This window comes from Gekko japonicus, unplaced genomic scaffold, assembly GCF_001447785.1.
Source record: "Gekko japonicus isolate JY-2015 unplaced genomic scaffold, Gekko_japonicus_V1.1 scaffold165, whole genome shotgun sequence".
In the NCBI taxonomy this organism is placed as follows: Eukaryota; Metazoa; Chordata; class Lepidosauria; order Squamata; family Gekkonidae; genus Gekko; species Gekko japonicus.
This window is the reverse complement of record NW_015163097.1, coordinates 1450209-1476597: the sequence shown is the minus strand read 5'-3', so window position 1 is coordinate 1476597 and position 26389 is coordinate 1450209. Positions and strand designations below refer to the sequence as shown.

The window sequence follows — 26389 nt, the reverse complement described above, 5'->3', positions numbered from 1 at the left end:
AATCCCTCCCATACAATCAGTACCTAAGGGAAGCTGCAAAGTACATTTGAAATAACATAATATAAAGTTTGCTTATATGGGTTTTTATGAATGACTAGGGCTTGCATAGCAGTAGGGGGTCAATGGGTAGCTTATTCCTTCTGTTGCTATAGAGAACTTCGTATTGCTTTTACCAATCTGTTGCCCTGTCTGCTCATACATCTTTTTAAGCATGCACTTCACTTGCTTGTATGTGATTTTCCTGTATCTCCCAAATTATAACAGTGTGGGAAAAGAATACAAGACCACTCTTTGTTGTATGATGAGCTTCTTGGGACTTTCATGGTTTATGAAGAGAAATGATTTATCATGATTCCACAAGGTGGTGCTGTTTGCATGTATAGTAAAATACGCTGTGCTGGATAGGATGTTTTTATGGCTTTGTTTTGTGATACCTTCAGGTTGAATAGCAAATACATTGTGAAAGGGTGCTCTTTTATACTTTGTATATTCAGTTGTACTTGTCTTTCAAAAAAAAAAGGTGCCTTGAGGAAACAGGAAATATTCAGTTTGTATTGTGGCTTGGAATACTCCTGATTCTACGGTACAAAACTGATGCTTTGCACTTTGTGTATTTTTTTAAAAACAGTAACACATTTAATCCCCCCCCCCCATGTTGCCTCTCTGCCTGCAAAGTAGAGCTAAAATAGTTTCATTTACCGGCTTATAGCAAGTGTATTTTCATCTCATGCTAATAAATGATAATCGCCATAAGTCAGCTGTGCCTCGATAACACTTTCCACCACCACCAAGATACATCTAGTAGTACAAAATACACCAATCTTTACAAGGCAAAACAAAACTCAGGTCTCGAGAATTTTGTTCAGGAGACTGCACGAATCTGTCTGCCACTGTTTTCTTCCAGTAACTTTCTGGCTGGTTTTCTGTTTTTCTGTTGGTCCATCCAGTATAGAGTTTAAACCTTAGTTTAATTGACTGATTATTTCTCTAGACACACAGCTCCGAAGAGGAGGCTTCATTGAACAGAATCCTCAGAATCTCCTGCAGGCGCAACTGAACATTAAGAGTCGTCGTTTTTATTTTACTGCTACTGTATACTTTGATGTGTGCATCTTGCTGTTCATTTTTTAAAAAGGGTAACACAGCTTGAGGACCATGACATCAGAAGACTTTTTTTTTTAAAACCCATTTGGTCAAACAAGCCAAAACTGAAGTCCCATGTATTTCAGCTGAAAAGTAAAGCTCACGCTTGAACCTCTCACTCTGGAATTAGTATGGCTGCTTATGGTGGAACTATGGCCCCTACACTGTGCTCTATTCCTCAAGTTATGAGCAAGTACATCCTTGAATGAATGAACCCGAGACAGGAAGAAGTACGATATTCTAGGAGGTGTCAAGGCATTCTGAATGTGCTCTAAGTGGCCTTATTTTATATATATATTTTCTTCTGAAGACATTACATATTGTTTATGTTGTAAATATATTATTGGCATATTTTTATGTCAAGGATATAATTAAATTCATGTGAAAGTAGGCAAAACAGTTCTGTAAAAATATGCAATTCTTCCATTTATGAGGAAGGGGGAGGAGGGGGTAATTGTGCCCTTAATGGGTTTTGGCTTCTTTGGGCTTCATTTGAATCTTCCGTGCCTATGCACATCTGCACTGGTCAAGTTTGCTCTTTCTAAAACAATCCTGATTGGGGCCCTTCGCATGCTTCTCAGCTCCGCTTCATCTCCTTTTGTTCTCTCCCTGCTTATGCGCCAATTCTTCCTGCTGCCAACAGCCATATTTGCTTAGGACTGAGAATAGTTTGTTTTTTTCAGCTTCAATTGAAGCATTTGCCTCATCTCCCATCTTCCCATAGCAGAACTTGCTGTTTTTTCTTCCCCTTTGTGTAAACACATGTACATGTAGGTACACAGGAGATAAGAACTGAAAAGGCCAAGTTCTCTCAGCAAGCCACTGTTGCTAATGAAAGATAATGGCGGACTGAGAGGAAAAAAGTTCCTCTCACTGCTGGCTTGTCACAAGTCAGTTTGGGATGAGGAGGTCATTGTGACGGGAGGTTGTTAGATGTGGTTAGATTTGGGGGCAGAAAGGAAAGGGTTTGATTAGCTACTGGAATATTCTGTTGACTTGCATCTTGGGGTATAACTCAAGTAAGAAATAATCTGTAATAAAGCACTCGGGATAACGGAAAAGAGAAATGCTGGATCTGTTTCTGATGGATTTGTATTAATTGGGTATGCTTATCTGTGCTGAGAATGTTATTATTTTCTTCCATTTGTCTGGCTGTATTACCATGGTAAAGTGGTCCACTGGGGCAAATATCTTCAGTTTTGAAAATTTAATTGTCATCTGAAGTCTGAATGGATGACAGTCATTCTCCACTGGGGGGCTCACTGTGCAAGATCTTGTTCGCAGTTTTTTGCAGCATTGATTATTGAATGGTGTGGGTCATAGGCTGAATACAGTAATAAATTCACTGGAGTTTTTAAGCAACTGAATTCTTCAGCTTTCTGGTAATATTCTCAGTGTCTGTAATTGTTTTAGCCAAAACATATGAGATTAAAACTTGAATTTTATATTATTATTTATTTATATATTTAACAGGTCTGTGTATGATGACCAGCCAAATGCACACCAGAAGTTTATGGAAAAACTAGATGCTTGTATACGCAACCATGACAGGGAAATTGAAAAAATGTGCAATTTTCACCATCAAGGCTTTGTGGATGCTATCACAGAACTTCTTAAAGTTAGAGCTGATGCAGAGAAACTAAAGGTAGGACGATGTGGTTGAAAAACAATGGGAAGATTTTGCTTGTGCTGAATATGAGATTCTTGTATTCATGCATTCCTTTGACACATTTTTGTCTTTCCAATCTTGAACTCAGAACATTTTAACTGGTCTAAGTATCGCAGTGCTGAAGACAGAACTATGTTTTTTGTAATGAATAACATTAATTTTAATCAACAGTGCAGTAATTGTACTGCACCTTACATAAAGTTATGGTGAATCAAAAATATGCTAAAATACTTAAAATCGTTTTACAGTGACTCAGTTTTAGGCTGGGCTGCTCCCGCCCTTTCCAACAAATGTTTCCCCTCTTTCTTCAGGAGTAATTGGAATTGTTGGGATTCTTTAGAAGCTAGTTGTGAGATTTTTCTCTGAAGTAAATTGTAGAGCTAGTCCTTTTAGCTCCCTTTACACTTTTGCGAAGAAAATATGCGCACCAAACAGAATGAGCGTAGTTCACCAGAGGTTATGATTAGGACAACATTATATAAAGGATATTCAGATAACAAGGGACCCAATACAGCATCAATGAGGTCATTGAACATCTTTGTTCAGAAATTAATGAGTTTTTTAATAAACTAGAATGTGCTCCCTTATTATGATGACCTAATGAGTCACTTAATATGTGGGAAAGTCTGAGGTTGAGCTCCGTCTGCACCTGCAGCATTAAAATGTTGCTGTGGCTCGGAGATTTCCACGTTTGATGTTAATCAACCACCCAGTGTTTTCATTCAGCAAAGTATGAACGTTTAATTACCATAAAATGCAATCGCCATCTCTTGTGGACAATGAATGGCACATAGAGCTCATTGAGGTTATCAAGAAGGGACCAGTGGTCAATTGGGTCAATTGTTTGACAGACCCATGGAAACAAAAAAAAGTTCAAAAATCCCAAGTAAATTTGAGAAGTTTGCCACAGAATCTGTTAGAAAGAACTGTCATAACTAATTGAAGTTAACAAAAACCCTTGGTGATCAAAAGTTCAAGTTCAAGCTGCAGAGTTAATTTGGATTTGCGTTTCTTTGTTCTAAGTTTCTCATGAAGCATGATCTGATTACAAGGGTGAGCAGTTGCATCAGGGCAATATATGCATTCTTGTCTAACAAAGGTGAAATTATTTTTAAGGTCCAAGTTACTGATACCAACCGAAGGCTTCAAGACGCTGGGAAAGAGGTGAGAAAATGGTGCTGCTCGCGGTGCGTAATAAAAATGCGTGAGGGACAAAAACTGTGTGCGTGACTTTAATTGTCCTGTATTTTAAAACATCCAAGGTGATAGCTCAAACAGAGGAAATAATCCAGTGTAGACTTCAGCAGAGGAATATTACTACGGTGGTTGAGAAACTTCAGTTGTGTCTTCCAGGTGAGTTACAAATATGTGGCACGTCTTGGATACGAAGTGCAGAAGACTTAAAATAAAATAGCTCTTTTGTGTCATAACTGCTTTTTTTAAAAAAGCAAATGTCATGGTATTCTTAAGTAGGATGTTGCTGCTGAGACCCAGCACGGTAGGTCTACTCAGGTCACTGAAAAAGGGAAGGATATCCATTCACAGATATCCATCTGCATTATATAGTTAAATGTCAATTAACCTTTATTTGTTCATAACTGAACTTAATAGCTACAAAGGAAAGCAAAAAATGAAACAAAACAGAAACCACTATACTTGTGTCTTTATGAATCCTTCAGAATTTTGGGGGATTTATTTTTCGCTAGCTACTGCGGTATTGCATATGAGCCTTAGAAGGGTGCCAGCTTTCTCTGACGCAGAGTGTCTTCTAAGACACACCCCAGAAGGCATATCCAACCTTCTTCTCTTGCATGTTTGCTGTAACTTTGGAGAATTACAGTAGGTGGTACTGTTGGCATACTGTGCTCCCTACTGCATAATTTAGGAATACTCTGATTTTTTTTTCTTTGCCTAAGAGATAAATTGAGAAAACGTTAGAATATTTGTATTGAGACAGACTTGAACTTGGTGTCTGAGGTTACTCTTTCTCTGATTCTGTCACTGTTAGTTTGCTTCCCCCTGAGTATGCATATATTACTTTACATTTTGTTTACTTCATTTATCCTGTTGTGCATTTGTTCATAAAATGGATAATTGTGTGTGTGTGTGTATATAAACATGTTTACATGTTTTCTAGTAGAATTTATACATATTCATATCTTCATTTATACAGTACTGGAAATGTACAGCAAGCTAAAAGAGCAGATGAATGTAAAAAGGTGAGTACGTTTCTTCCTTGGATTAATTGGAAATCTAACTTTTTGAATGAATGGGTTCATCCACATGTCTTCTACAATTACCAACAAAATGGTAAAAGGCTACTCTGATCAAGTCATTTAATGACTCTTATTCTAGTCTTATTGTATTCTCTTTGGAATTCCAAGCCTTTGTTTGTTTCATGTGTGTCATTACAAATGATCAGATGTTGTGAGAAAACAAAAGCATTTTCAAAGGCCATGAAAAAATAAGCTTTATTTTAAACAGCAGTGAAATGCTTTCAAAATGTTGAAGCTGTTACATGGCATTTAGAATTTACTTCATCACTTTAAAGCTGGCTATTGTAAACGATTTGCTTATGACAAAAATGATGAGGTTCACTAAATTGTTCTTTAATGTTCAAAATAAATGTATATAACTCCTTTTAAAAGTTCTCTGTTAAATGCTTTGTGTGTGTTGTTGTTTTTGTTGTTATTTGGTTTAGCTGTTTGATGCAGTTACTCTTAAGACAAAAGTTTGCTTAGGTATGAGCAACAAAGTACATTTCAAAATACCCACAGATATTTGCAAGCAGTATCATTTCTCTGAGTGAACTCAGATAAGGGCTATTTGGGTCTGTTATGACCTGTATGTGGGAGCTTTTAAAAATCTCTTTAACATTTTCTAATATTTTTCAGTGTAGGCTGTCCAAAAGTATATAATTTCCAAAAGTATATAATTTCAGTCCTTTACAATTTTATTTAGCTATTTTTAGTTAAATTGTCGTTAGATAATTTTAATCGATTTTTTTTCTTGTATCACTGTCCGAAAGAGAAGAATAATGAAAGGGAATCTCTAGAAGTATTCCTCCTTAAGTTATTGTTCATCGATCCCAGTCCAACACTTTAGCCACTGTACTGTGCATCATCTTTGCTTTTTACACTTACTGTACACACTACTAATCTTAAAACCAGAATGTTACACTCTCAGAAACTTTGGACTGTGCTGTGTGCGTGCTACAATTTCATAGAAGTGGAAGAAAAGAATGTAGAACAAGCACTAAACTTAGCTTCCTTAGAATCTCTGAGATATGCCAGCATAATGGCTAGGTGGTTTCCTGAATACTTCCCCCCCCACACTGCACTTTTAAATTGTTTCTGTGATCCTGATAGCCATCCCCAAAGCTGCTTGTATCCCCACTGGGCTGAGCTTATAGACACTCTTTTCTCTAGCAGGGGTAAAAGTAGCTTGGTTTTTTTAAAACGAGGGGGGAACGTTTAGCCTGCCCCCCTAGCCCAAACCAGTCTCCACTCACAATTATTGCTCCAGTGGCTATAGTTGAGGAGGGGCATCATGGACCTACATATAATGTCCAGCTCCACCTTGATCCCCCCCCCATAAATAAGTATTGCTTCCGAAGAGTATATTTAACTTCTTTATTGTCTAGTGAAAACATCCAAATAGAACAGGTGCAGGTGAAAGACTGTATTAGAAGTTATATGGAAAGTAGAACAGGTGTAGAATATTATTGAAAGACTGTATTAGAAGTTATATGGAAAGCTTCTGATTCTTCATTGGTAGCTGCTAATACATAAGAAAACCCGTGTGTGTGTGTGTAAGTGCCATCAGGCTGCTTCCAACTTACAGTGACCCTATGAATTCATCTCCTCCAAAATTTCCTATTGTTAAGTGTCGTGGCTTCCTTTATAGAGTCGATCCATTTCATGTTGGGTCTTCCTCTTTTTTTCCTGCTACCTTCAACTTTCCCTAGTGTTATTGTCTTTGTTGTCTCATTATTCCCATTGAGTCCTGTGTTCTCATAATATGACCACAGTACAATAGTCTCAGTTAAGTCATTTTAGCTCCTCTGGAGAGTTCAACTTGATTTAATCTAGAACCCACCTATTTGTCTTTTTGATGGCCCATGGTATCCATAAAACTTTCCCCCAACACCACATTTCACATGAATCCACTTGCTTTATCTCAGCTTTCTTCATTTACCAATTTTCACACTCATCCATAGTAATGGGGAATACTATGGCATGAATTAACTTGATTTTGTTCCTAGAATGGCCTTAACTTCCATGGCAGGCCTCATTGGATAGATAATCCAAGAAACAGGAAGAACTGGGGCAGTGCCGTTCCTGGCCACCGTAGCAATTTGGTACTACAGTGGTATCACAGTCTTGGAAGCCATGTGGTCTATGCCACCCCACCGGGTTGTTACAGTAAAAAGGAAATGATTTGTGTGTACAGCCCCAGCTACTTCAAGGAAGAGTGGGCAGCAAACTAAGTCAATAAAGAAGCAAAGAGCAAAACTTGCTTTGTTAAATGTGCTTTACACTACGGCACCTCATTAATTGGTTACCCAACTAATTAATTGTGTGGAGAACCACTGTAAGCTACAGGTGTAGGTTTCAAACCTGGGTCTCCTGGTATAAGACACTCTGCCCTACACTGGTCTTCCTGGGGGGGACCCCCCCCCCACTTCCGACTAAGGTCTGCTGTTTGTAGATCAGATTACTTTATAAAATGTCTGAGATGTCTAATTCACTTTTTGTAACTGCTTTCTTTTGGGGCTACTAAGGGTGGCTGCTGTGTTCATTTTAAATGTGTGCTAAAGTGCTTTGCTGTGCGTCTTTGCATGGGGTCAGCAAAGCTGTGCTGCAACCCGTGCAAAGCAGCTATGCGTGCTTAATTTGCGTGCCAGAAATCTGAAACCCTGGTGGCTCTTTTGCTGGAGTGCTAACTAAGCATATGTAGCTACTTTGCATGGGTTGCAAGACCCTTTAAACAAGATGCTGAACCTGAACCAAGTTTCACAGGATAGCTGTTTGCCTTGCCAGTGTCACACAGGGTCCACTTTGCAAGTACAAACTTCAAATGAACTGTGTAGGTTGTGGATATATTTGCCATGATTTGTTTTGATCACATTCAAATAAAGAATTTGTTGCATGTAATAAGTATTTGGAGGGGAAATAACTGTAGAAGCCTTTTTCCCCCTTCTTCTTTTCAGATATTATTCTGCTTTAAAAACCATGGAGCAGCTGGAAAACATATGCTTTCCTAGAGTTAGTCAGTATCGGTTTTGCCAGATAATGATTGAAAACCTTCCAAAACTTCGTGAGGAAATTAAAGAAATTTCCATGTCTGATCTTAAGGATTTCCTAGAGAGTATCCGGAAGCATTCAGATAAAATTGGTGAAACAGCAATGAAACAGGTATGTTTGAGATCTAACCAAACTTACTGCTATTAAATGTGATGTTTGGCTACACTACTACTCCTAATTTAGCCTCACCTCCAGCCTCACCTCCAGGCTAGATTAGACACTCTATGCTGGCATACCCTTGAGAATGTCCTGGAAACTCCAACTGATCCAGAATGCGGCAGTGTAGGTCCTGACGGGAACGTCACAGATAGCACATACTCAACCTGTGCTGCACCAGCTACACTGGCTTCCAGTGGAGTACCAACTCAGGTTCAAGGTCTTGATATTGACCTCTAAAGCCTTGAGTGGTCTGGGACCCACATATCTTTGGCACTGCCTCCTCTGGTATGATCCCTGAAGAGCATTATGCTCCACTGAAAACAATCTACTGGTGATCCCTGGCCCTAAAGATCCCTGGCTGTCCTCGAGCAGAGCCAAGACCTTCTCAGCCCTGTCACTGACCTGGTGGAACTCTTTGCCAAACAACATCAGGGGCCTGTGGGACTTAATGCAATTCTGCAGGGCCTGCAAGGCAGTGATGTTCCATCAGGCTTTTGGTTGAGGGCAGCGACGAGCAATAACATTGTTGGCACCTTTCTCTTCCCGCCCCCCTTCTCTTACCCCCCCTCCCTATCCTGCTTGTGAGGCGGCAACACGGTCCAGAACTGGTCAATAGTAGACTATTAACACCATCTGGGGATTAATTTTAAGTTTGTAATATTATATTTATTGTGTTTTAAGTAGTGATTATGACACATGTATGTATATTTTTACTTATGTAAATCACCCAGAGCCAGTTTGGTGTAGTGGTTAAGTGTGCGGACTCTAATCTGGGAGAACCGGATTTGATTCCCCACTCCTCCACTTGCACCTGCTGATGTGACCTTGGGTCAGTCACAAGCTCTGGCACAGCTGTTCCTGAAAGAGCAATTTGTGTCAGAGTTCTGTCAGCCCCACCCACCTCACAGGGTGTCTGTTGTGGGGAGGGGAAGGGAAAGGAGTTTGTAAGCCGTTCTGAGACTCCAAGTGAAGGGCAGGGTATAAATCCAATCTCTTCTCTTCTTCTTTGTATTCAAGGATTTGGCAATTCAGAAATCTAAAGATAAAGGGCCCGGGGTGGGGGGGAGCAGAAAGTAAAGCACAGCACCCACCCCTCATATTGCTGACTGTCTGCTTGAAGTTGCTTCTCTCATCCAAACCCCCCCCCCCATTTCATTGTGGCTCTTTGTCAGCAAACTTTCCCTGCCACCTTTGTGTAGCTTCTCTCTTTGTGTCTCAGTGTTTAACATCTAACAAATCTTATGATCTTCGGTGACTTTGCTGGTTAAGAGATAAAGATCTTCTACCTTCCTGGCCGTGTTCATTTACTTAGGACCGTAAGCGAAACTTGTGGAGATTTCTCATATTTAATGTATCTTTTGGCAATGCAGGCACAGCAGCAGAAGACCTTCAATGCTGCTTTACAGAAGCAGAACAATCTAAGCTATGGGAGAAATGTGTATATAAATAATGATGGTGTCCCAGAAACAAGGAATGAAATTGTTTTGAAGCAAAACCTTGAAGAAGAAGAGGAACACGAAGATGAGGTATTTCATATAATTGACTTTTTAGTTGAATAACTTAGTAGTTAAGAACTTAAGCCCTGCTGGATCAGACCTATGGTCCATCTAGTCCAGCATCCTGTCTGACGCAGTGGCCAACCAGTTCCTCTGGATGGCCAGCAACAGGTCATAGAGGCCAAGGCCTTTCCCTGAAGTTACCTCCCGGCTCTGGGATTCAGATGTTTAGTGGGCAAAGAATGTGGATGTTCCCCTCAGTCACCATGGCTAGAAGCCACTGATAGATCTATTCTCCATGAATCTATCTAATCCTTTTTAAAAGCTGTTTATTGCTATGGCCATCACTACATCATCTGGCAGCGAATTCCACAAGTATTTATTTTTTACTTTGGTCACATTTTTAATAAAGTTTTATTTGATAAAGAAAAGGGAATAAATCTGATACAAATGAAGAACTAAAATACAGGATACATACTACAGAGCTGTTATAAGCATCAATTATACAAACTCAAAATTACCTTCTCATTCTAAATAAAAAAGCATTCAATTTTCCAAATTGATCAGACACTTGGCCATGTAATAAACAGGTTAGTTTACATAAGTGAATACACTCTGCTGATTTTGCTAACCAATCCTCCTTCGGAAGTGAATTCACATTTTAATCACTCTCTGTGTAAAGTAGTATTTCGTTTTGTCTGCCCTGAACCTACTGCCCATCAGCTTCATTGGATGCCCTCAAGTTCTAGCTGCCCTGAGCCCTGCCTCTCAGGGAAAGGAGCAGGATAAAAAAATCAAAATAAATGAAATGGACCATGGACCATAAGAACTTAAGAAGAGCCCTGCTGGATCAGACCAATGGTCCATCTAGTCTATCATCCTGTCCCACACAGCGGTCAACCAGTTCCTCTAAAGGGCCAAGAGGGCATAGAGGCCAAGGCCTTTCCCTGATGTTGCCGCCTGGCTCTGGGATTCTTATTCCTGTGGCCATCACTACAGCCTCTGACAGCAAGTTCCACATTTTAATCACTCTCTGTGTAAAGTCATATTTCCTTTTGTTCATCCTGAACCTACTGCCCATCAGCTTCATTGGATGCCCTCCAATTCTAGTATTTGGGGAGAGGGAGGAAAATTTCTCTTTGTCAACCCCACCCTATGCAGAATGTTATAAACCTCTGTCATGTCCTCCCTAAATTGAAAAGTCCCAGACTCTTCAGTATTTCCTCATAGGGAAGGTGTTCCAACCTCCTCCTCATCTTGGTTCTTCTTGAAACAGGAGGTACTGAAACTTGTTAAGTGGTTTTCAGATGCAAGAAGACCCGAGATTTGAAGAGTTACCAGGCCTCCCTTAAGGGACTTGTGACTGTCCATGTTGGGATTTGCAAGTTCTCTCTCTGTAGTCATGACAGAATTAACTGTTTGTTTATGCATGCTGATGTCCTAGCTAGTTAATTTAGGGACCCAGTGGTAAAGCCTGCAGGTATTTGCTGCCAGAGCAAGGTGACAAAATGCATAATTAGTTAGCACTGGGATTCTCCAATTGGGTAATCAATACATTGGGGATAGACTAGAGAGTAAGTTTTGGGTTTCAGTTTTATTGCTCTTTGTTCTTCTCTAGTTCGTTCTCACATGAGGTTTAGAAACTGTAAAGATGCAGGTTAGAGCAGCTAGTCAGGATTTTTTATCTTATGTTTGTTTGTTTAATCTCCCAGTAAACCCTTTCCTCATTAGTAAAATTTTATCTTTTAAAGCTAATACATAAGCGTGCTATTGCTGCATTATTCACTCTGAATAATTTAGAACACCTAACAGGAATATGTAGCTTTTTCCTCTGAACAGCTGTTTCTAGAATTGCCTCACCTCAGTTTTAAAAGTAGCTTGCCTTGAGAAAGAGGGTGAGGAAGGAAGGAAGCAACTGTTTAAGTAAAACAGCTGTAATGCTTGGCTAACACATGCAGGAGAACACAGTGGTAGAATGAACTGCTCTTCCTGAGACCCCAGGTGGAAACCCACATTTTGGAGCCCTCAGTGTTAAACATTCCCTAAGAGTGGAAAATCAGCATGGCAAGCAGAAAAAGAGATATGGCCTTTGCCCCTGTGGCACTAATTTTCTGTTTTGCAGGGACCTTTTTCTTATTCAAAGGGACATTCAAAGCCAGAATCTACCACTTTCCATCTGAAGCAATGCAGTCTGTTCGGTCACTGGAGGGCTCTGCTGCCTCGTTTTCTTGCATTTGTGGACCAGGTCCAAGTCTACTTTGCACTTAGAGAACTAGCTATTCTTTTTCAATCTGCAGTAAAACAGCAGAAAATGACTCCGTGACAGCATAATTAGTGGCTTTGGTGCTAATGTTACAAATGTTTGTACATGTATGTCTTTAAACATGGAAAGAATAGACAGGTCATATTCTGCATTATAACTTGCATTAGAAGAATGTATGCACTACTGTAGTTCAATGTATTTTTCTGTGACATGAAGAAGAGCACTCATGATAAGTCCAGAAGGGTCACATAAGCAAAAGTAAATAGGAGTTTTGTGGTACCTTAAAGACTAACTTTAAATAAACTGTGTTAGACTTTAAGGTGTCACAAGACTCCTTTTTGTTTTTCAGGGAGAACTGAAAGCAGATGTGCGGGTGGGAAGAACTTAATGCAGTTTAAATACCAAGTATACACTTTGCTTTTGGCTGCTACAGTCATAATTTCCTTTTGTCTTTATGAATAGTTCAAAATGTTGATATATCTGACCTTGTTACCTTCTAATGCGTCCTCATCAATGATAGATTTGTAACGAAATGGTTTCTTCACTTTTCCTATTGCTTTTTCTCTCTAAAGTGTGACCACCAGCCTTTTACTACTTATAAGGGTGCCAGCACATTTGCTACAACAGCTGGATAAACAAATGTTCATACAGAGGTGCTCTGTCCAGCTTACTGATCTGAATTTCTAACACCAGTTTGGGGTTGTAATGCAGTATTAGAGCTGATTTTTTAAAATATTTCTTTCCTATAGGTTTTGACAGCTCATGATCTGGTAGATTTTTCCCCTGTGTACAGATGCTTGCACATTTATTCAGTTCTGGTATGTATATAGTTCTTAATTTGTTTTCTCCTTAGTACACATCTGATAGTCAATCTTTTCTGTGAGAAAGTTGCCCGTGAATGTCCTAAAACCTACCTGAGTTCTAAAGCTATGTTCAAGGATGCTGCTTCTTTGCCAGCCAGGTTTAAGGTTCTGTAGTCTGCTCTACATTCATGAATACTTGTAGATCAGTTGTAAATTACAATGAAGGTAAACGGGTACTTGACCGGATAATGTAAGAAACTTGCCCGAGTGCACCGAGTGGTTGTTGATAATTCACAAAAAAAGAAATAAACCCTGGGTCAAGGTGCTTTTAAAAGTTTATTAAGTAAAGAAGTGCAAGAGCGCCAACCATCCTGCCAGAGTTAAAAGTGCTCAAGTCTAGTCTAGATGCATCCTTGGATAAGGACTTAAGCATGAGTTTAATGAGCTGTTCAACACTTTCACTCAGCAGCATCCTAAAATCTTGTTCACTCTTACCTGTATGTAAGTAAATTCACAAGTAAGACTGATACAGAAAAGGAACTGAACAACTAAGTGGTGGAATGGAAACACAGACACAAGTTTCAGAAGGTGAAAGTGTACACAGAAGTCTCCAGGAATTTGGTAAAGATATTACACTGCTGTTGCCACGAGGTCAGCTTAAATTATCTGTTGGATGGAATCAGGAAGTTTCAGTGAACTCCATGATACATTAAAAGGAAGATCATGATTTTCTATAGTGAAGGTAAATTTTGGTGGGTTAATTAGTGGATGATAGAAAACTTTTATAAAAAAATTAAAAAGTTTTGCTTACCTTTACATTTGGGAATGATGGTTTACAAACTAAACTAATAAAATGGATTAAAAAAGGGCATGTAGCTTATGGGTCCACTACCTTCTCAAGCCGGAAGCTGTTCATGTGGTTTTCTACCAGCTGATTTAGTAGTGGTATTAGTCCTGTGCTGACCCAGCTTGAAGAAGCCGTGGTTGTAGAGTGTTAGGGCATCCATTATGGCTAGCATTCAGGTTTGGAACTACCCTGGAAGTGCTTGGTGAGAGAATGCTTGTGTTCATGGGCCTGACATGTATAAAGGTTGGTTTACCCTGACCTGGATTGCTCAGGCATGCCTATCTCATCAAATCTCGGAAGCTAAGCAGGGCTAACCCTGGCCAGTATTTGGAAGGGAGACCTCCAGAGAATACCAGGGCCAGGAGACTAGAGGCAGGGCTATCAAGCCACTTCTCTGAATGTCCTCCATGCCCCAGTAGGAGTCGCCAGAGGTCACCATGAGTTCCAGGCACGGGCACATACACACACACACACACACACAAATGTAAAAATACAAAGAAAAAAAGAAAGGAGAGGTTGGTTTGAAAACTAGGTAGTGGGAGACCCCTTTGATGTTTGATCAGCAGTCAGTCCTCTCAGGGCCTGAGCAGCAGTATAAGTTGCTCCCTTTCCCAAGCCCTTTTTTCTTATGTGAAAATTCCTTCTCTTTCTCCTGCTGTCCTTTACTATATTTCAGTGTTCGGTCTGTATCAGTATTGACCATGGTCAGTGGTCAGTCAAGGTGTGCTTCCAGCCTAGGGTTTGATATTCTGGTTTTGGGGTTTTTTGGTGAGTATTTGTGTGTGTGTGTATGCCTGGAAGTCATGGTCGACTTCTGGTGACCCCCTAGGAGGGCTTGGATGTTTCAGAGAGGTGGCTTAATATTGCCTGCCTCTGCATCCCAGTCCTGGTATTCCTTGGAGGTCTCCCGAGTACATGTGAGAGTCGCCCCTGCTTAGCTTCCAAGATCTGACGAGATCCGGCTTGCCTGGGCTATCCAGGTCAGGATGATATTCTGGTTTGAAGCTGGTTTAAAGCGTCAAAATTCTGGTTTGAAGCTTTGTTACAAAATGCACTTGACATTAAATGTGGTTAACTCTCAGATGGAGCCCTAATGGTGAAACTTGGATAAGGAGGAAAAGGGGAGAACATGCATGCAAGAAAAGAGACCAGGGCAAGAGACCATGTTACACACTCAGTGTTTCTGTCCATGGTTGAGGATCAGGTGTGACTAAACTCACGTTTGGACCCAGTCCTTTGTGATAGTCTTGACCCTTTATTTGCTTTGCTGGTAGTTATCGTAGAACCACTGGTGATTTCAATAGTGATTTTGCAATAAAATCTTCAGGCTCTGGCTGTGGGTGTCCTTTCCCTCAAAGAAAAGATAAATCCAGAGCGTAAGTGAGACAGGCTTTATTTTTGAAAGAGCCACTTGTCCTTTGTTACCATAAACTCTTCTAGTAGGTGTACGGTGAAAAGTGCCGTCAAGCCACAGCTGACTTCTGGCGACCCTGTAGGGTTTTCAAGCTGAGAGACATTCAGTGGTGGTTTGCCATTGCCTGCCTCTGTGTCACGACCCTGGTATTCCTTGGAGGTCTCCTATCCAGAAACTAGCCAGGGTCAACCTTTCTTAGCTTCAGGGATTTGATGAGATCAGGCTACTCTGGGCTATCCAGGTCTGGGCCTCCGAGTAGGTACATACCATTTTTGTGGACTTATCCTCTAGTGGTTGTACTGACCATTTAAACAACCACTTGTTACCCTTGCATGATGATGACAATTCACAAGGCATCGAAGTCACTTGCAATATTATTTTAATAGGAAGCACTATTGCTATCTTGATCTGATAATGTAAACTGCTAGCAAAGCCAATACGCTTGAATTTTTAACCCAATTTTAGTTCTGTATCAAGAAGGTCATCCATGTATATTACTGGGGTGTTTTTCATGTTTTCATCCCCCCCTCCATCCCGTAGTATACTTCTTTGCTCTGGGTTTACTCATTAATGGAAAATGAAATAAGTAAGCTAACCCCAACAGGAGTGAAACTGAACTTACGTCGTTTAGAATTAAAAAATTTTTTTTGCTTACATCAGTGCGTAGATGAGTCAGTTTTATTGTGGCTTTAAGCAGACAGATGGTTCTTTCTGAATGAATCATCTTGATGAAAAAAATGGGCCCATCTCTCTGAGCTCTTTATAAAATATTTTTGTATAGATAATACATTCCATGCCTGTTGAAGCGGCACAATCCAGTTCCACTTCACTTTTCTAAAGAATGTACTTTTGAAAGATTTGTTTCCTGTTTACTTCTGAAGGAGTAACAAGATTTGTCTCTTGTTTTCTAAGGAATATGAAACTAATTGCAACACTTGAAATGTCAATATTGGAGGAACACTATAGAAACTGATCTGAATCATCTTTATTTAACTTATAGTGCATCTAGAGAATATGTTTCAGCTTATTACAATTCCACAATGAAAAAAAGGGCTATTTCTTTGCATTCTCAAATTAGGAAATGGGGGAAGATAGGGATCATGTGTTTAGGAAAGATTCCATATTTGTGTTGCTCTTACGCCAGACTTGCAGTAGCTGTTGTGAATTCAGTCTAAAGCGGGTGGGCGGGAGCAGGTTAACTTGCAGTTGGCTAACTACTTCTGAACAGTTGTAATATGAACATAGAACAAATTATTTTCAGCAGCTTTCAGTATCGCGCCCATGAAAAGCACAAGGGCATAAAATGTATCTGTTTGAATAACAGCCCTGCATGTTAACGTTGGAACTAAACCACAATACAATTTACTTATTTATAATAACATTTATATCTCAGTTTTAGTTTTGCCTTTGGTCAGCCGATGACTGTTTTATACTTCAGTAGTTCTCAATGGGAAGCCTCTGAAAACTCAGCATGCTGCACCTCCTCATCTGCATAATTATGCCATATGTTTCACTTCTTTTTTAAATAGCTTTTTAATTATTCTTATTGTTATTTTAAATTAAAACAGGGATACAGAAAAACAAGAGAGAAAAGGTAGTATAGATATTATAATAATCTATAACTTATTCATAGCAATGATGATCAATATCAGAGTAAATAGAGAACATTTAACATAAACATTTAAAATACATCGTATCCTGAAAGTTTTACATACTGTATACATTTATTATTAAATCCTAGCATTTATTACCATTAGTTACTATTAATATTAACTGTTAGATATTGATTATTACATCATATGTTCCATTACATCTTCATACCACTACGGTTATTGTAATTAAACTATAATCAAGGAGTACATTTTAAAAGCATTTCTAAAAATAAAAAGGATAACAATAAGCTAGGTTCATATATATGTCAAAAACTATTTTTATGGTCTTGAATAAAACATTAATTCAGGGAACACTCATATTTATATCATTATAGTATTATCTATAACAACCTTAATTATATTAGTGCAATGATATTAGTGCCTAAACTATGATTATACTGATGGGGAAAAAAACATAGTAACTTTATTATAAGCTTCAGTTCTTGATGTCTAATGGGAGGTGCTGTGCTGTGATAGAATCTTGCTTAGTCCTCAAAGGCCTCTCATGCAATATCCTGGAGGTTCCACTGACTGCTGTTACATGTACTTGTAGAGAGAAGTCTAATAATTCTAAAGAATCAAAAGTGGGCAGCCAGTGCAAAGGAAGCCTCATATAGGCTACGGTCACACGGAACATTAGCCACGCTACAGAGACGGAAGATAGGTGGATTTTCTGGGTGCGATCTCACCGGCACATCTGGGAAGCGTAGCGCTCCCGTGGGTCACCCGAGGCTTCCTGCCAAATACGCGCGGAAAAAACCTAGTACCTCGGAGGTACTAGTTTCCGGAAACCGCGGGGCAAGGGCGGGCGTCTGATCGCGTTTCCGGTGGCATCCGGCACCTGCCCATGTCCCCTCGCAAAAAGCTCCCCCCCCAAGTCTCCGTGGATGTGCACAAGCACCCAACGGAGCATGCGCATACTTCAGTGTACAGGGAAAAAAACCCGTTTGCCCTGGAGGAAGGCGAAGAGGCGACTGCTTGTCCAACCGTCCCCAGGAGCCGCACGGAAGACAGCTCAGACCCCCCTCCGGGGGACCTGCCTTTCGGTTTCATTGTCAGGACTCAAGCTCCCTCTTCCCCACCCCTTAGCCACGTCCCTTTCTCCCTTCTCCTCCCACCGAGTGCCCTTCTGGGACAAGTAGTCCGTTTCAGCCGCTTCTTTGCCGCATGGTCGTGTGATCGGCACCTCCCCCCTATACACGGGACCTTTACAGGACTTCCAGGAGACGTCTGCTCGCGCAACCGTGCGTTATTTTGCCCCGGGGCTAACAGCCACGCTCCCCCCCCACATTTTTCTGCCCGTGTGACCGGAGCCATAGTTTGTCTGTTCCATTTGCCACCCCGCCACCCCATTAGCTCATGCTAGTGTGGCCACTTTTGGCAAACTGATATTTAATTGCAACTTCAAATCAGTCCTTCCTTGTGAAAACATGTCAGGGTTTTCTCTACTGACTAAGCTGGTCCAGTCCAGCTCGGATATGGGAGCTTCTGTATGTGTATGAATGCATCTTGTTGAACAAATGCAGTGTCCTAAATTTGTTTATATGCATTATTTCCTTTAGGGTGATGCAGAGACATTTGAAAACTACTATAGAAAACAGAGAAGAAAACAAGCAAGACTAGTATTACAGCCACAGTCAAACATGGTACTTGATTATTTTTGTTTCTTTTAACAAAATTAAACATGCATGATCACAGGACTAGTCTGTCTTGAAATCTTGGCCCCACTGGTGGACCTCCTGATGGCACCTGGATTTTGGCCACTATGTGACACAGATTGTTGGTCTGGATGGGTCAGTGGCCTGATCCAACATTGCTTCTCTTATGTTCTTATGATACATCACTTCACTTTTGAAATATGTGTTCTTTTCTTAAAGCACGAAACAGTAGAAGGTTACAGAAGATACTTCAGTCAAATTGTAGGGTGAGTCCCCAGATAACTATTTGTTGTTCTCCTAAGCATCATAATTTTAAATTGGGAAGCTTTTCCTCATTGTAATGTATATTGTAATGTTTGCAGTGTTATTTTGCAGGGGTGTTATGGCATTTATGAGAAACCGTTGCTGACCTGTTCATGGGGTTGCCGGTTCTGGGTTGGGAAATACCTGGAGATTTTGGGGGTGGAGACTGAGGAGGGCGGGGTTTGGGGAGGGGAGGGACTTCATTGGGGCATAATGCCATAGAGTCCACCTTCCAAAGTGGCCGTTTTCTCCAGGTGAACTGATCTCTGTCACCTGGAGATCAGTTGCAATAGCAGGAGATCTCCAGCCACCACCTGGAAGTTGGCAACTACCTGCTAAAGATATTTTCAAATGTTGCAAAAGACAAGGAAGAAAGATGAGGAGTAGTGGATGACTTATGCTTTCTGCTCATATTGCATAATAGCTAAGCTGCTTTGAAAGTGAACTCTGGGTTTACCCAAGAAATGGTTTCTGTTGTGCAAAGGATATCCGTGATTCGGTATAGTTCTCTTCCTTTTTTCTTTTCCTTTGGGTTACTTGGGAATTGTACTCCATTCCTAGATTATAAAGTATATGACAGAAGAACCATATTGCAGTTTTGCAAATGCCAACAATTAAAATAAGTAAACCAGGTAGAAAACAAAATCACCTGATATTCAATCAAGGAGCAACCGAAGACTCAAGGGCAGAATACTTTAGCTTTGTGACACCTGTAATACAAGCAAGCCCATATTTCTCTCCTTCAAATCAATGTATAGTATACACTACTGGACTGTAGCTTGGGATGTAAGAAATCTTCTCCGTTTGCTCTCCCTTCACATAGTCTTGGGCAGCAACATTCCAATATTAGTGCTACTGCAGCTCAGGTACGCGTTTCCAAGTCAAATGGCAGAAGATGATAGAACCGGTTTGCAAATTCTGTTAAATCTCTTCTAATTTTCTTCTTTATTGTTTGGCTGTTAGTTCAGCTGTGTTGCAAGCAATATATATTATTTTTTATTTATTAAAATATTTATACCCGCTTTGCATCATGGCTCAAGGTGGCTTACAAAGCACTTTAAAAATACAAAAGCCAAATAACTTCCTCCGACCTTAAAACCCCCCACCCAGTGCTTTTAACCTATCGCCCATTAAAAACTTAGCAAATGGTGGGGGCAAGATCAGAGTTTCTTTCTTGTTTGTATATGCATTACAAAACAGACCCACAGTTATTTCACTATTAAATCTATTTTGTGTGTGTCAGTTTTTTTGTAGTGGAAGATCACATTTTACATGTAACTCAAGGACTGATAACGAGAGCTTACACCGATGAACTCTGGAACATGGCACTCTCAAAGATTATTGCTGTCCTTAGAACTCATTCGGTAAGTGGCCAGGCCTTATGCTGATGTCCATTTAGTTCATTTACTAAAGGAACTTTTCTGTGTGTTTTGAAGAAGGGTAAAATGTCAAAATGGGGGAAAATACAGGTCTATCTGTAAGGAGGTTTGTTTGTAATTAAAAATTACTCCCATTCGGGGAAGACCTTGCCAAGCTTTTGTTTATCTCAGCAGTATCAGGCTGTGAGCCACAGCCATGGGCCATCTGCATAATCCTCTACTGATTTACAACTCCCTGGATCTTCCAAACTGTGCTTTTAGTCTGGTAGTTTGGAATATGCAGAGTTAATCTGCTGTTATTATTGCAATCTGTCCTAATTAGTTTCAACTGACCTCTTCATTAGATCAGATTGAATTAGTTTAGCACTGAAAGCACACCAGGAAGTAGTTCCTAATTATCATTCCAAAAACCCTGTTTCCAAAATAAACTTCCCCAGCAAAACCTTTAGAGCTGCCCTTTGGTACTCCCAAGCGTTACATCTGCTTTGTAGGGGATCCCTTTCCAGCTACTTGAAGCTGGGCCAGTGTTGTAAATTTACTGCTAGCTAGATTTCCTTGTGTCTCACTTGATAGTGTAAAATTATCTTTGTTTAATCTGCCCAATTGACAGTTGCATAAAAAATAGAATAGCTGGGATTGCTTGTAGCTGACCATAAGATAGCCACTTTTTAAAACTAAGCTTGGCATATTATTTACTGAGGTTAAAGTTGTACATGTGCATCTACATAAAAGACACCAACCAAACAACCTCTCACAGAATTGAAATTATATATTTCCATTTCTTTCTGCTTATTGCAAGTATCAGAACTTGGGCTTGGATCTAGAGTGAAAACTAGAAGTTGGGATGGGACTCTAGAGCTCTACCACCACCCTGTTTTCCTCTACTTTTCTTTGCTAGTGGGAGAGCTTGAGTCATAATAAAGAAGAGATGTGTCTCCTTTTCTGCTGTGCAGACCATAATTTGAGTGGCAGGGGTACATGGTATCTCTTCCTGGCATGCTGTTTCCATCCCCCAAGTTGGAGTGTACCGTATATACTCGAGTATAAGCCGGAGTGTAAATTGTTGAAGGTTTTGTCTTATAGAGGGTCATGATGATGGGATTTGGCTCCCTTCATCTCTTCCCCCACCCCACTCTTAAGATTGACTTGCTGATAAGATTAGTTGCTGACCGGGCAACTAGATGGCAAGTAGGGATGGACATGGACTGAAAAAAGGCGGTTCGGTTAAATTTGGGGTCCATGGACCAAACCCCGAACTGGGATCATGTGAACTGAACCAGACTGGAAAGTTCAGGATGCAGCAAACCCCCCCCCCCCCAATGCTAGAGACTCCAAACTTGCAGGGGATCTCCAGCTGACTCTCCTTTACCTGCCCATCACGTTTGGTGAAGATTAGACTTGGGGATCCAAGTTAAGGCCCCCTCAAAGAAGGTGCTCCCAGGAAAGTGCTTTGGGAAGCCCTTTGAACGGGCTGCACCAGGCAGCCTGAGAGAGCTGGGCTGGTACAGAGAAGTCTCTTCATGCCAGCTCAGCTGCCTTAGGGTGCCTGGCGTAGCCCCTTTAAATGGGATGCATGAGGGAGCCGGAGAGTGACAGCTGAGCCAATGGGGAGAGAATTCTCTTGGGCTGTGCCAGTGGGCCCAAGACAGCTAGGCCAGCATGAAGAAGTTTCTCCCTGCTGGCTTAGCTGTCACTCTCATGCAGCCTGTTTAAAAGGGCTGTGCCAGGCAGCTCAAGGTGGGGTGAAGTGCCCACCAGGAAAACACTTGCCTTCCACCTTTCCCCTGGCTATGGCAAGCCATGGCCCAGAGAAAGTCGGGAGGGGATCTCCTGGGAAGGGTCTCCCACCTTTCTCCTGGCCACAGTGAGCCTCATCCAGGAAAAACTCGGGGGATCTCCTGGGAAGGTACTCCCACCTTTTCTCCTGGCTGTGGTGAGCCATGGCCAAAAGAAAGTGGGGGGGGGGAATCATCCATTGAAAGGGGCTCCCTCATGCAGTCTGTTGAAAGGGGCTGCATGAGGGAGCCCAAGATAGCTGAGCTGGTGGAGAGAGACCTCTCCCTGCTGGCTCAGCTGTCTTGGGCTCCCTTGTGCAGCCCAAGAAAATGCCCCCCCCCCCCGGATGCTAGAGACTCCAAACTTGCAGGGGATTTCCAGCTGACTCTCCTCAACCTGCCCATCGAGTTTGGTGAAGACTGGACTTGGGGGTCCAAGTTAAAGCCCCCTCAAAGAAGGTGCTCCCAGGGAAGTGCTTTGGGAAGCCCTTTGAACAGGCTGCACCAGGCAGCCTGAGAGAGCTGGGCTGGTGCAGAGAAGTCTCTTCATGCCAGCTCAGCTGCCTTAGGGTGCCTGGCGTAGCCCCTTTAAATGGGATGCATGAGGGAGCCGGAGAGTGACAGCTGAGCCAATGGGGAGAGAATTCTCTTGGGCTGTGCCAGTGGGCCCAAGACAGCTAGGCCAGCATGAAGAAGTTTCTCCCTGCTGGCTTAGCTGTCACTCTCATGCAGCCTGTTTAAAAGGGCTGTGCCAGGCAGCTCAAGGTGGGGGTGAAGTGCCCCCCAGGAAAACACTTGCCTTCCACCTTTCCCCTGGCTATGGCAAGCCATGGCCCAGAGAAAGTCGGGAGGGGATCTCCTGGGAAGGGTCTCCCACCTTTATCCTGGCCACAGTGAGCCTCATCCAGGAAAAAGTCGGGGGGATCTCCTGGGAAGGCCGAACCCCGAACTGGGGTCATGTGAACTGAACCAGACTGGAAAGTTCAGGATGCAGCAAAAATGCCCCCCCCCCCCCGGATGCTAGAGACTCCAAACTTGCAGGGGATTTCCAGCTGACTCTCCTCAACCTGCCCATCGAGTTTGGTGAAGACTGGACTTGGGGGTCCAAGTTAAAGCCCCCTCAAAGAAGGTGCTCCCAGGGAAGTGCTTTGGGAAGCCCTTTGAACAGGCTGCACCAGGCAGCCTGAGAGAGCTGGGCTGGTGCAGAGAAGTCTCTTCATGCCAGCTCAGCTGCCTTAGGGTGCCTGGCGTAGCCCCTTTAAATGGGATGCATGAGGGAGCCGGAGAGTGACAGCTGAGCCAATGGGGAGAGAATTCTCTTGGGCTGTGCCAGTGGGCCCAAGACAGCTAGGCCAGCATGAAGAAGTTTCTCCCTGCTGGCTTAGCTGTCACTCTCATGCAGCCTGTTTAAAAGGGCTGTGCCAGGCAGCTCAAGGTGGGGGTGAAGTGCCCCCCAGGAAAACACTTGCCTTCCACCTTTCCCCTGGCTATGGCAAGCCATGGCCCAGAGAAAGTCGGGAGGGGATCTCCTGGGAAGGGTCTCCCACCTTTATCCTGGCCACAGTGAGCCTCATCCAGGAAAAAGTCGGGGGGATCTCCTGGGAAGGTAATCCCACCTTTTCTCCTGGCTGTGGTGAGCCATGGGCAAAAGAAAGTGGGGGGGGATCACCCATTGAAAGCGGCTCCCTCATGCAGTCTGTTGAAAGGGGCTGCATGAAGGGAGTCCAAGATAGCTGAGCTGGTGGAGAGAGACCTCTCCCTGCTGGCTCAGCTGTCTTGGGCTCCCTTGTGCAGGCCATTTAAAGGGGCTCCCTCATGCAACCCATTTAAAGGGGCTGTGCAAGGGAGCCTGAGACAGCTGAGCTGGTGGAGAGAGACCTCTCCCGGCTGACCCAGCTGTCTAGGTCGCCCTTGCACAGCCTGTTGAAAGGTGCTCGCTCGTGCAGCCCATTTAAAAGGACTGTGCGAGGGAGCCCAAGTCAGCTGAACCAGTGGAGAAAGACCTCCAAAAAGCCCCAAAGAGCTGAACCAAGCAGCCCAAAGTTTAGTAAATGTCTGGGGATCTCATGCTTCCCTGAACATCGCTCTCTGAGCCCCAATCCGACCCTAGTTTGGCCCGGATTTTGGCTTGTGAGCTGATTCGTGCCCATCTTTAATAACAAGTGACCAGAACTGAAAATAAATTTGCTGTTTTGCTAATTTTTAAAAACATGCGTGATTTTTTTCTTACTTTCAGTCCTATTGCACTGATCCTGATCTTGTGTTGGAGTTGAAGAATCTGATTGTTGTGTTTGCTGATACCTTGCAGGTTGGTAGTGTTTTTAGCAATGAAAACTATTATTTCAGTTTGAAATAAGCTGAGCACCAAAAGGATTCCACATGGAACTATCAGTGAATTCAAATGCATGTTTCAAGAACAAAATTAGGACAGCAGCATTTGGCAGAATACATGCTTAGGTATATCCTGAAGATGGCTAAAGTGTACACCTAAAATATAAGAGTGTGAAATGCATAGTAAAACACACATACCATAGTGATATGATTATCAGGGGCCATTATTAGCAACACTGTCTGCTTAACATAGTCTTTATGGCAAACCCAGGTTTACCTCTGTGTTATAAGTAAAATGGTGTTATGTTGCACACTTCAGTTTTGATGGGGAGTTCTTTTGACTTGCCATCAGAACTATGTTTCCTAGAGTGTCTTGGGTGAAAGGCATAGTTTTGAAATTTGGTTTCATTCTGTGGTTAGTAATTACAGTAACCTTCTGAAAATCTTGGGTTTGCATCTCTGTTTTCCACGATCATCACTGTGTAAGAAGTGGAAAAGAGTAAGAGTCTTAAAGGTGCTACTGGACTCTTGCTCTTTTCTACTGCTACAGACAGACTAACATGGCTACCCATCTTGATGTATCTCCATGGAAGGCACTGTGTGAGGAGGTTCATGGGAGATTCATGGGGAGATTCTATGTGCAAATAAATGCAAAAATATTTCCCCTATTCTGTCAATAACGTCTGTCCTTGATGAAGCAAGCAAGGGAAAAGTAGGAGAGGGGTGTTATTTGCAAGTCCAGGATCTGCATCAGTTTTATAGAAAACTAGCAGAATGCTCATTATGAAGCTAGTCGGTGACAGACCTATGGAAAGACAGCAGCTGTAATTAGAGTATGTCCGCTCCATTTCCACTCCATTTCCACTTCATCTTGTAGGACTTAGGGACCGACCTTCCTCCCCGACTGCAAGGTTTTCATCTACACATAGGCTGCCTTAGGTACTGTTTGTCAAGTGGCATGAAAGTGTGACAAAGTGACACAAACAAAAATTGACTGCTTAAAATATGTCGTCTAAGGCTTTCACAGCTGGAGTTCATTAGTTGCTGTAGATTTTCCGGGACTGTGACTGGCATCCTCAGAGGTATAAACACAGAAATGTATATCTACCCACCTTCTGGAGTAGATATAAATTTACTGCCTACCATTTTGTTCTCACCTTGACACAGAGAGTATTCCATCTTTCTGTGTTTATACCTCTGAGGATGCCAGTCACAGTTACTGGCGAAACGTCAGGTTCTACAATGCCAAGACCACGGCTAAACAGCCTGGAAAATCTACAGCAAGTAAAGACTGCTTAGAAACCAAACTTTTTGCCTATCAAATCCTGTGACTACGAGGCAGTTTGGAAAAGATATACAAATCATTTCTCATCCTTATGGTAGTGAATGTTCATCTATTCCGTCAAGCGTTTAACAGCCCAGATCAATCATTCTAGCACTTTATATGGACGGCCGCCATGTGCAAACTGTAATGCTCTAATTGTAATTTTATTGTTAATAAGTTATATTGGCTGTTTTATTGACTGTTTTTAGATGTACCGTATCAATCTTTACTGGTTTTTAATTGTTGTAAGCCGCCCTGAGCCGCTTCGGTGGGAGGGCGGGATAAAAATCTAATAATAAATAAATAAAATAAATAAATCACGCCCAGAGCATGTCTTGACGAAAGAGAGGGATGGAGATATGAGCAAGGGAACGAGAAAGCAATATGTGTGGAGCTATCTATGTATTAGGAGCTGCGGTGGCTCAAGTGGTTAAGACGCTGAACCTGCAGGCTGTGGAAGGTCGGTAGTTCAGCAGTTCGAGACCCGAGTGTGCCGCATGATGGAGTGAGCTCCCGTCTCTAGTTCCAGCTCCTGCCAACCTAGCAGTTCGAAAGCGAGAAATTGCAAGTAGATAAATAGGTACCACTTCGGTGGGAAGGTAACAGCGTTCCGTGTGCCTTGGTGTTTAGTCATGCCAGCCACATGACCACGGAAACGTCTTCGGACAGCGCTGGCTCTTCGGCTTTGAAACGGAGATGAGCACCGCAACCCTAGAGTCAGTCTCGACTGGCTTTCGAGCAAGGGAACCTTTACCTTTACCTTTATCTATGTATTAGCAATGCAGCAGGAAGTAAACCCTGGCTCATAAATGGGCAGTGGTAGAAGCTAAAGGCCATCTGAATTTCTAGCCCCAAATGTATCATCTG

At 42.0% G+C, this 26389-nt stretch overlaps 1 protein-coding gene across 1 annotated transcript in view; it reads left to right on the top strand.

Moving 5' to 3' along the window:
- EXOC6 (exocyst complex component 6) overlaps positions 1-26389 on the top strand; it is a 113112-nt gene that overhangs the window by 24124 nt on the left and 62599 nt on the right. Inside the window, exons 2-12 of the mRNA XM_015406625.1 lie at positions 2617-2788; positions 3929-3976; positions 4075-4165; positions 4986-5031; positions 8025-8229; positions 9648-9803; positions 12786-12854; positions 18315-18398; positions 18630-18676; positions 19957-20077; positions 24104-24175. Coding sequence (XP_015262111.1) covers positions 2617-2788; positions 3929-3976; positions 4075-4165; positions 4986-5031; positions 8025-8229; positions 9648-9803; positions 12786-12854; positions 18315-18398; positions 18630-18676; positions 19957-20077; positions 24104-24175 — 1111 coding nt within the window. The remainder of the gene's footprint in view (positions 1-2616; positions 2789-3928; positions 3977-4074; positions 4166-4985; positions 5032-8024; positions 8230-9647; positions 9804-12785; positions 12855-18314; positions 18399-18629; positions 18677-19956; positions 20078-24103; positions 24176-26389) is intronic.